We start from the raw sequence: 14702 nt of genomic DNA, 5'->3' as shown, positions 1-14702 counted from the left end.
AACTTCCTGTTGTCAGTCATTCAATTCATTTGAGGGATCAAATCAGTCAACAATATTGTGGGAACACAACTTGACAGAACTTTTAAAGGGTCTCATTAGTCTGCCTACTTACTCTACTAGATCTCCCTCCAGTCCACACAGCTGATTCAAATTGATGATCAGTGCTTATTATCAAGCGCTGAAGTCACAGGTTTTGCCTAGACCTGCGGTGGGATCCATAATAACGTGTCAGCAACAGCAGCCAGTAAGAATGAAACCCAGAACAGGAGTTGCTAAGAGCAAGTGTCAAGTGCCATTGATCATTCATTTGAATCATCTTGTTGGGGAGTAGGCAGATGACTATCTGATTTCTGTCAGGTTGTGTTACCACATTATTATTGACTGACACGGATCACCCAAATTAATTGAATGAATAACATCAAGGAAGCTTATTTAAGGAAGGGACACGCTGGACGCAGGGGATGTGCCATGACGCTCATGGGTGGCAAAACCAGAAGTTCGATGAAATGCATGGCAGTGAATGGAGCCAACTGGACCAGCTCATGAACAAACACTATTTCTGAACGATTGCGACCTTTGTCATATAATTGGTTCAGGAATATAAATCACAGGTTGTTTTCTAATCACTTGCTTTTCGTTGTACACTGTACATTTTTTTTTGAGGCATCTAAACAGCAGCAGGCATGGTTCCTGGCTCGGAGGTGTCGCGAGATTTGTTTGCCAGACAGGAAATGGTGGACATAAACGTACTTTGTGCTCTTTAGCTGCCTCTATGAAATTATACAATGTGCACATCGAAAAGCAACACAGCAGAAAACAATGTCTTATTATCCTGAGCAGAGTATTTTATAAAGGTCTCAATCGTTCAGAAATAGTGTTTGTTCATAAGCTGTCTAGCCAGCTCTCATAGACTCTGTTATTTCACCCAACTTCCGGTGTGACAAATCTGCCGGCTGGAATTGCTAGATAGAGAAAATGACGTCGGTGACCTTTCCTTTAAATAAGCTTCCTTGACTGACATCAGGAAGTGATGCCCATAATTCATGCAAGGTCTCATGGGACACTGGAAACTTGTGTGTTGTGTCTGGTGTGTGTATGTGTGTGTATGTAGCTCTGTGCCCAGGTACAGCATCCTACTATAAAGAGGATAGAACATTTGGAAACGCCTGCCAATCAATTAACCCTGGCACCACTCATGAGTCTCTCCCCTGGTGAAAAATAAGCTTCCTCATATGCTAATGAAGAGAGAAATGGACAAAACATTCTGATTGAGAAGGATATAGTAGGATGCAAATACCTTGTGAACAAAAAGCTATAGTTTCTCTACATCATTTAACCACATCAAGTCTGAGTTTTGACAACTATTACATTTTTTTTTTAATGCAACTCACAATATAAAGTAATAGCGAACTGGACATGAGGGAAGCCTTTATATGGTGTTCTCACCTACAATATTCTCAAGATTCTCAGCTTACAGTTCAATAATCTCTTCTACCCATCCCATGGAAGACATTGATCTGGAACTCACATTGTGCTAGGTCTCATTCCATTGGTGGAACCAGCACCTCTCATCCATGGCTCAAAGCATCAGTATCTCCAGCAACAAAAGACGGCAGACATCTCATCCCTGTCTTTCAGTGTACTGCTGTTTTGTGCTTCCTTTCTGTACCTCAGGTTTTCCCACTGCAGCATTTCACTACACTGTCTAATGTCACCAGAGCTTATGCATGTCACCGTGGCTAAATGACCTGCATTGGGTTGTTTCTGTTAACATGTTCCTGTATCTTGGCTTTAGGTTGTTTATATAAGCTTGTGTATAGCACTTAACCCATTAACACCTCTGGCCGATTCTACAAATGCCTTCTAAATCTGTAGTTAAGTAGTTAAATGACACAGACGCTTTTCCGGTTTTAATGGGTTAAACCTGCCCCTGTCCCAATTTTGGGAGATTTTTCAACATAATTTTAAAATAGATCTACGAGCTCACATCGCATTGTGAGCTTGTACATGTGCTCTTTTCCCCATTTGTTACGCAGTATGACTAAGTATATAGAGGCATACGTGGATTAGTATGTAATGTAACTAGTTTGACTTAAGTTTGTGTATGATAGTGTGAATGATCAGTTTTGCTAAAGTGACTTACTACTTGAGGATAGAAATATTCAGTCTAAAGCCAAGCTATTAATACTGTTGATGTGATGTCAAATGTGCATAAATGCATGGAGAAAACTCTTGTCTTGCATGCTCACTGGTTGACTAACTATACGCTTCATTCACGGTTGATGACTGTTATTGCGCACAAAGTTTTACGGTACTTGGGTCACTTGTTTATGTGACACTATAGTTGGTAGTGATTGCATATACAGGATGTTTGGCTGCTTTTTTGCACACAAACCTTATCTGGGTCTCAACTGAAATGGTCAATTGTGATATGAGATCCAAAGAAATGGCTGCATAGTCACTCTGCTTAAAATTTCCAACCCATGCTTCCACCCCAGTCACTTCAAATTGCAACTGTCACTGTTTTGCTGGTGATGATGCTGTACTTCCATCCATCTATATACTTGATGGACAAACCACTTGGCAGACCTTTTAAGCACTGCACTCAAAAGGCTTCCACTATTCTTTCACTATTGTCTGATTATGAGCCTCCATGGGCTGCCCCTGTACCCTTCTGCTTCTACCCACACTGCACTGCTCTTGAACTGTCCTGCTGCCTGTCACTCTTGTTTTTTTTTAACGCACCATGCTATCATGATCTTCCTTCCCCCGCTTTTCCTTCTCGCACACAGGGCTCCGTGCACCGCCACATCCACACTGCCGTGATCACTCTGCACACCCCAGACCCCACTGCGACACGGTCAAACCCCTCTGCAACGTCGTCAAACCCCACTACGACGTGATCAAACCGATCTGCGACATCATCAAAGCTCCCTCCGAAGCCGCGACGCTGCCCAGGCTGAGCTGTGCGGACCTCCCGCCCAGGAACTCTGGCCCACAGGCGGTCAGTCCCCAGCTCCGCAGGCTGGAGCAGCACCAGAGGCAACTGCTGGAGCTTCAGCAGCGCAGGGAGCAACCACCGAGCAGGCCTAGCTGCGAGCACAAGGAGGCAGGGGAGGAGGAGGTGCTACAGGGAAGCCAGAAAGAAGATGAGGAGGAGAAAGATAAAGAGGAGGTGAATGGGGAGGAAGATGAGGAGGCGAGGGAGGAAGAGCTGGAAGAGCAGGAGGTGAGGCAAAGGGAGGAGTTGCAGGAGCAGAGGAGGGATCTCCAGCTACAGCTGCAGCAACAGCAGGAGGAGCTGCAGCAGAGGCAGCAGATAATGCAGTGGCAGCAGGAGCTCGAACAGCAGCAGCAGCCTCATGGTGGCCAGACTGCAGTGCTGCTGTCTCCCTCTTCTGGCCTCTGTACCATCTATGAAGCCTTGGAGAACAGCGATGACGAGGAGGCAGAGAAGGAGCCGTTAAAGGTAGAGCTTAAAGAGCAGAAGGAGTCCACCGAAGAAACGTTGAGCAAAGACGTCAACAGCGATCGAGAGAGAGTGCTGTTTGACGACAACGGCCGAGACTCTTCTTCTTCGTCCTCCCAGAGCTCTCCTCTCCCAGACTCTCCCCAGAGACCCGCTGACCCCCAGCATGCCCACATCCTCAGCTCCCTTCTGGATGAAACCCTCTCCCTTCCTCCTCTTCAGTCCCCAGAGCGGCCCCCGCCCCTGGACCTGGACTGGGGTAAGAAAGTTGACATCGTTCAGCAGCTCATAAACCAGACACTTCTGCTGACCGGAGACGGCTGCTCCTCCCTCCTGCTCCTGCCGGGGGGTGCGGGTGGCACTTTGAGCCCCCTGGAGAGCAGCCTATGGCCCAGCCTGCTGCCCCCGCTCACGCCTCCCTCTGCCACGGTAACCTCTGTCAGTAGTTTCTCCCCGGAGGCCCCTGGGAGTTCTCCACAGGGAGAGTGGACAGTGGTGGAGTTGGAGACTCATCACTGAGGTACTATGTCAAAGTGAAACCTGATCACTCGCTTACACCCCCCAGACAGACACACACACACACACACACACACACACACACACACACACACACACCGCAGACAGAATTTGGATTGGAAGTAAATGAATTCAAGAAGATTGACACCTGTACCGTTTATATACAGTACATGTATGTGGTACGGTTTATATGCACACATGCACCCTTGAGTTAATGGATATCGCTAATGGGTTTGATATGTACAGGCAAGCACAATAACCTCTAAAGGAATTACTGCACAAAGCAGACACCCATGTTAACACTTGATGGCGCTTTACTAAGTCCTGTTCTGTTTTTTCAAGCATGCATGCAAACTTAACAGGATGCCGGAAAATGGTGTCCTATGTAATTCATAATTGATGATAAATGCATCACAATACCCCATTTGTCTCGGACTTAGTAACTCTTACCTCATTTATGCTGGCCCACAAGTATTGCAATCACATACACGTATACTGCAGCTACTTTATCCTTTCACATAGATCTTACTAACTCACAGATAAAAAATGCTTGCCTTTCTCATGCCAAATCAAGGTGCCATGCACACACACACACACACACACACACACACACACACACACACACACACACACACACACACACACACACACACACACACACACACACACACACACACACACACACACACACACACACCAGTGCCAAATGGGTACTAAAGTTGAAATAATGTAATTGATGGCCTTGGTTCCATTACTTATTTTTCTTAGCTGTTGTCCCTTTAACTGTAGCCAAAATGGCACACTTAATTATGAGTATTTCCAAGTGACTTTGAAGTATTAGTATTTAAATATTTACACTGGAGCTCAAGTCTTGAGTCTGCTGAAGTTCTAAATCCTGCTTCCCAGATGAATATGCACTTGGCAAATATGTTAAAGGCTATTTACTCTAATGCTATCATTGCTAGTTTTATCCTTGGGTCTTTTCCTGGGTATTATTCAGACATTTCACTGAGGTCAAAGAAAGTACGCAGCACAAGATTGAAGAACAAATCCACACTTTTTTATGTCTGAGTACAATCTTGTTATAGATTTAACACTGGACTCACTGTGCTGCAGGAATGGTGATTCTTTATCAAAAGATCATTACAGCACTTTGCCTTGGAACATGCATGAAGATTTTTTTATTTCACCCTCATTTTAGCTATGAATGAAATGATAGGCCCACATTCTATTGCGAAGTAAGCCTTATCTTGTAAGCAGTGCTGATATAAATTAAGGTTGTATTTTTTTGAGTTAAATTACATTTTCACAAAGATAAATTAACACAGCGTTCACAGCTAAATTATCAACAGCATTCTGTAGCTCATCTGGCTATGAACTTGAACCTAATCTGACTTCACATTAAGTGTGGTGCTGGTTTGAGTGTTGTTTCTGTATGATGTCATGATATCTGTAAAGATGTTTTCCAGGAAGAGTGCCCAGTGTAAAGACTTTTAGTCAGGTCTTACTCTGGGTTGAACCGTTACTGCTGTGAGGGGTGTCGTGTATGGATAGTTATAAAAGGGAGAAGACATTACAAGGTTATGTTAGACAGGGGGGTGTTCCTTTGGAAGAATGAATATTGTCGTAAAAACTGTGATGAACAATGGGTATAGGAGCTTAATGACTACTGTTCGTCTGTCACTGTCCCTTATGTGTCCTGTGTGCTTCTCAGCTAATGTATCGGACTACTGTCATTTTTAAATGTTCCATATCAGACTACTGTCATTTTTAAATGTTAATGTCGGTGCTCTTATGAGGCGGGATCACTTCCAGAGCGAAATTGGATTTGCTGTGCAGTGACTCGGATCTGTTTCATGACGCCCACGTAATGTCATATCCAGGAAATGTGAATTGGCATGTAGCTAAGCTCATTGTCTGTTTGAATAGTTTTAGTTGTGTGCAGTGAGTACTTGGCTGTTTGATCTTGCTCCCAGCATAGTGCAAGAACTGAATTGATGTATTTAGAAATTGAATTCATAGTTGAAACGGTCTATTCAATGAGCCATGTATGAAACTGAGATGAACTCCTCATCCGGCAGGCAGCTCCACAATCTAATTGACCTTTGAAATATATATGACCCTTTCTGCCACTGGATCTACAGTAGCTTATACCGCAAATGCCCTTTAGAGCCGCTTGTTTTAAGGGCTTGTAGCGTCCTTTTCAAGTTGATATACGTAAGGAAATAGGCATTTACCAATGTAGATTGGTACATTCCAGTTGTCAGGGTCTGCAGCTTGCGCTCCCTGCTGGGCACATAATGCACAACATATCTTGACAAAGCTGGACTTTTTAAATTGTCGTTGTTTTGTTTTTTATGTCTCTGTAGTGTTACTGTTTTGCAAATGTGTATGTGTACATTATAATTTTGAAGAGGAAGACTGCTGAAAACCTGATCACTGTAATGAAGGGAAACCTCCACTAGAATTTATTTTGTACTGTAGAAAGATGTATGTTTTAAGAAGTCATTTATACAATTTTATAAACGGTGAATGAAGGATATTTGTTGCAAATGGCAGTGAAATGGGTTGTTTAATTTAAAATGCTACGGATTTCATTGGAAACTGTTTGGCCACTTAAATGGGGAAAAAATGATTTTGATGCAACTGCAGCCTATTTGGTCTGCCTTTGAAGAGCATCATTTAGAGACTAGAGTCTGTGTCCTCCAGGCCAGTCTAGTGAACATCAGGTAAATATGCCCATGCCATAGAACATGGCAATTAACTTGATAAGACGAGTTGAACGGTTATATGGGTAAACAATGGGCACTTCTTACAGATCAGATTATGTTTTATTTCATTTGTTTTTAGTTATTTTAGGGGCCTTTTTTGCCTTATTTGATAGGTAAGTGGAGAATGACAGGAAACGGAGAGAGAGAGAGAGAGTAGGGGAGTGACGTGCAGCAAATGGTCCGGCTTGCTGGGAGTCGAACCGGGGACTTGCTGTGAGATTTGAGCCCATGTGGTACATGCCCTAACCACTGGGCTATCGTATTGCCGGCTTAAATTTGGTATTTTCAGTTGGCACCCCATTCCCCTTCACATTATAATTCTGAAAATGACAAAATAAACCTATAGTTGTGTAATTTATTGAAAATGAATGAGGCCTGTGTGTACTAATTTAATTGACTGGATATACAGTATTTGTCAAAACGAACTGGGAATTCTCCTTTATGGGGCTTGGAATCATGGCAGCTTGTTTAAATATGTTCCATTTCTCTTCTGTTATTTGACTTTGAATAGCAGAGATTTGTGGTTGTGTGTAATTATTTCAATGCATTATTTGAGAATAAAATATTTTTTTTCATAACAAGTGTCTTTTTTTATTGTTATGCCAGATAACATTAAGTAGAAATCTTTACAAATGTAGAAATTGTATATAAAGCAATAAAATACAATATGAACAATATGAACACACTTTACAAATGCAGAAATTGTATATAAAACAATAAAATACAATATGAACAAAGCAGCAAATTGGTGTACCACAAACATCTGGATGAGCACATTAGCAGAAAAGGCACATAAAACCTAGCTAGGAACATTGGCACACCAAATAATAAAACATTCACATTTCCAAGGAAGTTATTTAAAAGGTTATCAGTCTAAACAAGTCCTGATAAATAACATTAACATGTTCTAAGTAGTGCAATTAATACACAACCATTGCCTATAACGTCATGGTCATATGACTGGCACATGACCCTGGACCATTCCTCCATGTCTTTACATTTGTGCACAGACATTTAGCTTATACTATATTATATATAGTCAATTAGCACATGTCACATATGCCTTAATGTGTAAGGCCCAGAAACAGTCATATACTTCTGAGCTGTTTTAGTAGGCCTGCTGTATACTTGGCCTTGAAGATAATACTGCTCTCTTCTGTGTGGTCTGCTCTGCACTGATCACTATTGCTGAATGCTGACACAGGCACACAATTCTAAATTTCCAGTTTGGAATCTGGGAACACACACACATGCACACGCACACAGACAGAGACAGACAGGCTCCATTCTCCCTCACACAGCTACACAGTAAAATCCTCAGTGTTAAGTCCATTTGGTCGCATTAGTCAACTCTTGTATTAACACTCAGGGTTTTACAGCTACACACACACACACACACACACACACACACACACACACACACACACATACACACACTAATACACAGAAGGTTAAGTTATTTTATCTGCAGTTTGGAGGATGGTGCAGCTGTTTTTCTCTGCCATCTGCTTGAACAACTCGGCCAGGAGGCAGTTGGTAGCATGGTGGGTTGACGGCTCCTCCTCGCAGTCCAAACACAACAGCTTGTGGTACCTGCCTTGCGGAACCTCACATAGGATCCTGGAACACAAACAGACATGGTCCCGTAAACACAATGACAAAGGCTTTAGGCTGAAACATGTTCGTTACTGCGGTTGCATTAACCACTTGAACCCTAGGATCCCTATTCTGCAGCAAAGATTCGATGAGAACAGCCGATGTGCTAACTCACTACGCTGCAGCGTGCTGTGAGCTTGTAAATCGGCTATTTTTACTGAATAGATTTGGTGTGGAGGGAAATACTAGAGAAACCCCGGTCAACTAGCAAGTATATACTGTAGGCTTTTAAGTGCTTAATAGAAAAGGCTAAGTTTGAGAGTGTGCATTGTTTGTACATTTAGACCATCACACACAGTTTGGTGTGAGGCTCAGATAGATACACAGGGTATAGTGTTCACACTGAGCACCGTGGCCCATAGACACACAGACACGCACACACACACACACATTCATGCATATACATATTATAGTAATTATTATGTGGTTTAACTCTGCTGGAAATGGGAAGTCATGGGTGAAAACAACTCATTATCTCCAGTACAGTATATTTCAGAGGGTTGCATGGAGAGATGAAAATACAGCAGAATTGAACGTACCAGTCATCCATATTCTCTGTCTCTGGGTCAGGGTGTGTCTGAATCCACTGACCAATGGTCCACGTTCTCACCACGCCACCCGTAGCAACGATTTCATCTCCACCGTTTCCATTGATCTCTGTCCGTAACTCAGGAGTGTCCTCGTAACACAGGAAGAAACTGAAAAGGCCATAAATGGACAAACATACACACACTGAGTACAATTGTTACTTTTAGTACTATTTTCTACTTTAAAAATGTCTATTGCTATTTTATCGATATTGTTTTGTTTTTTGTCGTTGCTACAATGTAGGGGAGGAATCAATCTAGGCCATTAGGAGGGGGGGGGGGCTCCAGGGGGACGAGATGAGGTGGGGGGGTGTCCGTCCACAGCCAAATACATATCATTTTGGGGGTCCTTGATATGAAAAGGTTTGAGAACCACAGTCTTTTATAATGGGACTCACTATTCTGGGTCTCTGACTGTCTTTGTCATTTTCTCCATGGCCTCTCCGTGGTGTTGGCCTGGCTCTGTCTGCAGCGGCTGGTTGTCTCTGGGCCTCTCCACGTTCCAGCGCATGCGTGTGTACATCCCGGTGTCAGCCCGGGCATCGTAGGGTACCGGCCCGCAGTAACGGAACATAGTCACCATGACTCTGTCTATCTGACACTGGCCAATGTAGAAGTGGGACAGGCTGATGGAGAGGAGAGAGAGACTGTTAGGACTGTTTTATTATACTAGCTTGTAAAAAGCATCACACCAAGTTGTGAGCTTGTAGATCGACTGTTTTTTAAGATTTCAGAACATTTTTAAATATTCTTGCTTATAATGACATGCCCAAAATACAGACATCAGGTTGAACATTCTGCTACTTGAATAGACATTACTTAACCACTTGAATCCCAGTGTCATAAACACAGTTAGGCAAACGTTCGGCTAAAATATCTAACCTACAAACTCAAAACGTGTTGCGTTGTGAGCTTGTACATCCATTCACTAACATCCAGGTATTTTCCATCAAACCTTAAAAAATGTCTCACGATCAAACAAAATATGAAAAATATTTTGTAAATTACGGTAAATGTAGTGTGCACTGCTCTCCCAATGAATATGTAGAGCACAAAAGGTTGGTTATTCAATATTCCTGAACTCGTATAAATAAAAATGAACGTGTTCTCTCAAAGTGAAATATCACCTCTCAGGTTCGGTCTGGTCCAGAGATATGATGTTGTTGACGGCATAGTACAGCACCAGCTGCTCCAACCTCATACACAGCTGTTGGGAGAAGTCTAGCAACTGTGTCACACACACACACACACACACACACACACACACACACACACACACACACTACGCAGTCAACTGATCGGTTAAATCCTGAGGTATTAAGAGACAACTGAGTATAAACATTATGATAGATAAAACAAAAAGCTAAATTAAGTGCCCAGTTAGCTCAGTCGGTAGAGTACCTGCCTTTGACTTCCGAGGTTCTGGTTCAATACCGGCACCTCCAACTCAGTGTAGCACGGCATCGGTAACTAAGACATAGCCTGGCATGGCCAGACTAATATCACTGCATATATATTAGTCTGGAATCTCTATGTGGAACCTGCATTTCCAAGGGGCGAATTCAAAAAATAAAAAAAGAATAGTCTGTAATGCTGAAAAAAGCTCTGCTTTGTATTTATTGCGTTTGTCAACGTTTCGGCCTGTTTAGACCTTCATCAGGACATTAAAGCGAATAAAAAAAAATGCCTCTGGTGATAAACCCGCCCCAAATTTGCATACTGGGCCCTGATTGGTCACTCGCTACTTCGGAGGGAGTGAAATCCAATCACAACTGAGCTGTGGCAGACCAAATCTGCCGAGGCCAATTTTGTTTTTGCAACAGATTCGTCTGGTTTCCAGGCTAACTAAGACATGCGGAAGGCTACAGTAAGTACCGGGAGCTGATGCTCTCAGTATTGTGCGGTAATGATGTGGCGCAGTGGCGGTCCACCTGAGCAATCCATATTCCCTGCTCTAGATGCCCCCGTTCAGCTGATACCGACAATAAGTCACTTTGACTTAGTTACTTAACTCATATACTGCCTAGAACGACTAAAACGACTTCTGTCCATAAGCCATGCCTGCCAAGAACGACTAAAACGACTTTCTAAAAAATTAAAAAAATTAAAAATATATATATATATATTTTTTTTTTTTTTTAGATTTTTATTTATTTTTTGACCCAAAGACCAAGGAGATATGATTTTTCGAAGATATAGACTCCCATCCACTTCCTTGTTAACTTAAAACTTAAAAATTCTGTATCTCGGCTCCTGAGTACCTTTTTTTTTTCAATGAAAAATATGGCAGTGTTCAAACGCGGCCAGAAATAATTCTGGCAGTGAATGAGTTAAAATAAAGAGTACTTTTCAAACTCTGGATTAAGACTCGAAAGACTCAAATTGTGCAGTTATCTAAAGGTGTAAAAAAAACAATATGAATAATATTTCCATAGGAAATGCAACGGATGTAAGAGTGGGCCCTGGTCCACCTCTGGTAAGAACACTTACCTTTGAGCAGATGTAGGTGGGTGGAGTGGTGAGTTGTGGCGTGCGGCTCCGAGCCGTGGATTCCAGGTAGGTGAAGTAAGGCTGAGAGGTGTGCAGGAGGTTTCTCACCTTATCGACCAAGGCCTCCTTCTCTGAATGGTCCTGGCTGCACAGGACACAATGACAAAGAAATATTCAGTCATTTTCACAGACTGCACACCTCTTGATACACTGGCTATCGTTCAAATATGAATACATGTGGATGTCAGTGAGACTTACAAATTACTAATAAGGTTTGATATGATTATATACCCGAAACATAATAGAAAACATAAGTTGACCACATATCAAATAATGGTTACGGTACCTCTTTTCACATTTCAAATATTTTTGCTATTTTTGAAAGGTATTCTGAACAGTAATAGTTTTGGACATATGAGGTTTCCACCCGACGGCAACGATATAAAAGATCAACAGATAAAATTGTTGAAATTGTTACCATGGGAAATACAACCATACAAAAAAACAATCAGTTAAAACGGTTATAGACAGGTAATGGAGGTCACGTTGCAAGAGATTCCATGAGTCTGCTGCACACATACTATGAGGGAGGTACTGTACCTGAAGAACCAGCCAGTCACTGAAGCCCATTAAAAATGGACCAAGGTGCCAATGCAACATACTGTAGATGTGATATGGTAATTTTCTGACCAGGGCTTTATACATGTAGATATACAAACACCAATGATTATTGCGTATCTCTGCCAGAGAAGACCAATTGATCTTATCATAGGATACAGTGGTGAGTGTTGTAGTTAATATCACCAATAATATACCTTAGAGCTAAATGGTAAACAAATTCTACGGACCTAAGCGTGGAGGCAGCAGCATGTCTTTAAATTACATACCCATAATCCAAAATATATAGGAAAGTTGATTTAACAGTCCTCTTCCTAGAAATCTAAGGCTGGTTTTATTTCTATATATGCAACAAATCTGTTGTAATGTAAATGTAAATTTGTTGTTGAGCAAGATGCTAGGATATTTCAATATTTGAACAGTTGACAGTGTCAGTGGAGATGGTTATTGAACATCTTTCATTTGATGTGAGCATGTTACACAGCAGTCAGACAATTTATCATATTTAGCAACTATGACATACAGAATTGAGAAATGATTTGATTGAGAAGTTGGACCAATTTATCTATGATGGAGGGCTCTACAGAAGGGTGTGTATACCCACTACAGTCAAGACTGTTTATTTTCAACGCTAAAAATAAAAATGCAAAGAATAGCTGTAGCATTACGTAGTACTGTAACTGAGAACCAGGATTTTACATAAATCAGTACCCCCTCCCCTTCCAGATCTGTCCATACTGTACAGAGTCATACTGTATATAATCTACTTTAGCCAGGAATCAGTTAAGGATAAGGATAATTCCTTTTCATGAAAGTCCTTGCGGTCTTGTTTCCAATGAACTAAAATATCAGGTTCCGCCTGCAGAACTAATATATTCACATGATCTAGTTTTTGTGGCTGAAGTAACTTTCTAATATTCAGATGAAGGCGTTCCAATCCATTCCTGGATTTAAGCGAATGGGGTTTTATTATTAAGGCGCTTTGACGTGGGTACAAACTCAGTTAGGATTGATGTTCATTCTGATGACAGAACCGAGCGCTTGCACTTGGGATATTTAACATTCAGTCTGCGGGTAATCCTGTTATTGGGAATGCTATAGAGGCTGTACTCTATTATAATTAAATTCTCCACTTAGAAATGAGCCACAGTCAGATCATTACTAACGTGTAAAAATGAGTTCTTCATTCATCTACCTGAGGCTGTTAACAAGCACACTCTGCAGCCCATCGGCCGTACCCATCAGGACCCGGAGTTGCAACTCCAGGGGTAGGAGTTTGTCATCCATCAGGCTGATGTCTTGGCATGAGGGCGAGACGTCACAGATGGAACCGTACTCTGTCTCTTCACCACACGGTGGCAGCCCTTCACTGCAGCCAAACTCCTTGAGAAATTCCTCGAATTCTAAAAGGGGATTGATTTTTAGCAGTGGTGGAAAAAGTACTAAAATGTTTTACTTAAGTAAAAGTATCAATACTACTGCAATGTAGAAGTACTCTGTTACAAGTAAAAGTCCGGAATTCAAATGTTACTTGAGTACAAGTACAAAAGTATTGGTATCAAAATGTCCTTAAAGTACCAAAAGTAAAAGTACTAAAGTAGCCTAACTTAGATTAAATAATGTTACAAACAATATAGCATGGAACATTGTTTAAATAGATTATATGAAAATGCAATTACAAGTGGATTTAACCTTTGTCTGGCTGAGTTTCTGTGATGTCCAAGCTCTCACACACCATCTTCCAAGAGTCCTGGGACTCATGGCCTTCTGGTGAGGCCCCTGCTGGGGTCAACAGCTGGATCTCAGATGGCACTTCTCTCTCTTCCATGTTGTTTACTGTACCCAGTGGTGGTGGAAGAAGTACTCTCATGTTTTACTTAAGTTTAAGTATCAATACTGCAATATAGAAATACTCTGTTAAGTAAAAGTCCGGAATAAAAAACAAAAAAAAATACAAAGGTATTGGCATCAATATGTACTTAAAAGTACAAAAAGTACTCATTATGCAGAATGTCCCATTTCAAGTTTTCAAATGTATAACAATCCTTAGAAAATAGCAGATCTACAACCTCACAATCGGCTATATATCAAATGGCCTAAATGTATTGGGTTTAAGTGGTTCCTGTATGTTTTGTAATAATAATCAAAATCTACAAAGTAACTATAGTAACTAAAGTTTTCAAATAATTGTAGTGGAGTAAAAGTACAATATTTGCATCTGAGATGTAGTGGAGTAGAAGTAAAAGTACTGAAAATTGGAAATACTATAATAAAGTGCTTCAAAAACATCCTTCAAAATTGTACTTAAGTACAGTACTTGAGTAAATGCACTTAGTTACTTAACACCACTGACTGTGATTGATTGATTGATTGATTGATTGATGTACTTTATTTAGTAAGACATAAGAAACAGTACATGGAAGTACAATTCACAATACTAGGTCTACTAAACTGGATAACTCATAAAAGCACTAAGCTTGTTTAAAATGACGCACACAAATCATGATGTACCAAGTTGATCTGGTGAATAAATCAAGCAGATCATGTATTTACATAGATATAGTAGTCTGAAGTCTGAACTCTTGCTAGTTGTTG

General features: G+C 41.3%; 1 protein-coding gene across 1 annotated transcript in view; it reads left to right on the top strand.

Annotated features, from left to right (window-relative positions):
- prr36a (proline rich 36a) overlaps positions 1-7233 on the top strand; it is a 38765-nt gene extending 31532 nt beyond the window's left edge. Inside the window, exon 6 of the mRNA XM_084043672.1 lies at positions 2793-7233. Within this exon, the coding sequence (XP_083899798.1) occupies positions 2793-3988 (1196 nt within the window). The 3' untranslated portion in view covers positions 3989-7233. The remainder of the gene's footprint in view (positions 1-2792) is intronic.
- The last annotated feature ends 7469 nt before the right edge of the window (positions 7234-14702 follow it).

Source organism: Gymnoscopelus microlampas, assembly GCF_963454915.1.
Source record: "Gymnoscopelus microlampas genome assembly, chromosome: 2".
Lineage (NCBI taxonomy): Eukaryota > Metazoa > Chordata > Actinopteri > Myctophiformes > Myctophidae > Gymnoscopelus > Gymnoscopelus microlampas.
This window is presented reverse-complemented; position numbering and strand designations above follow the sequence as displayed.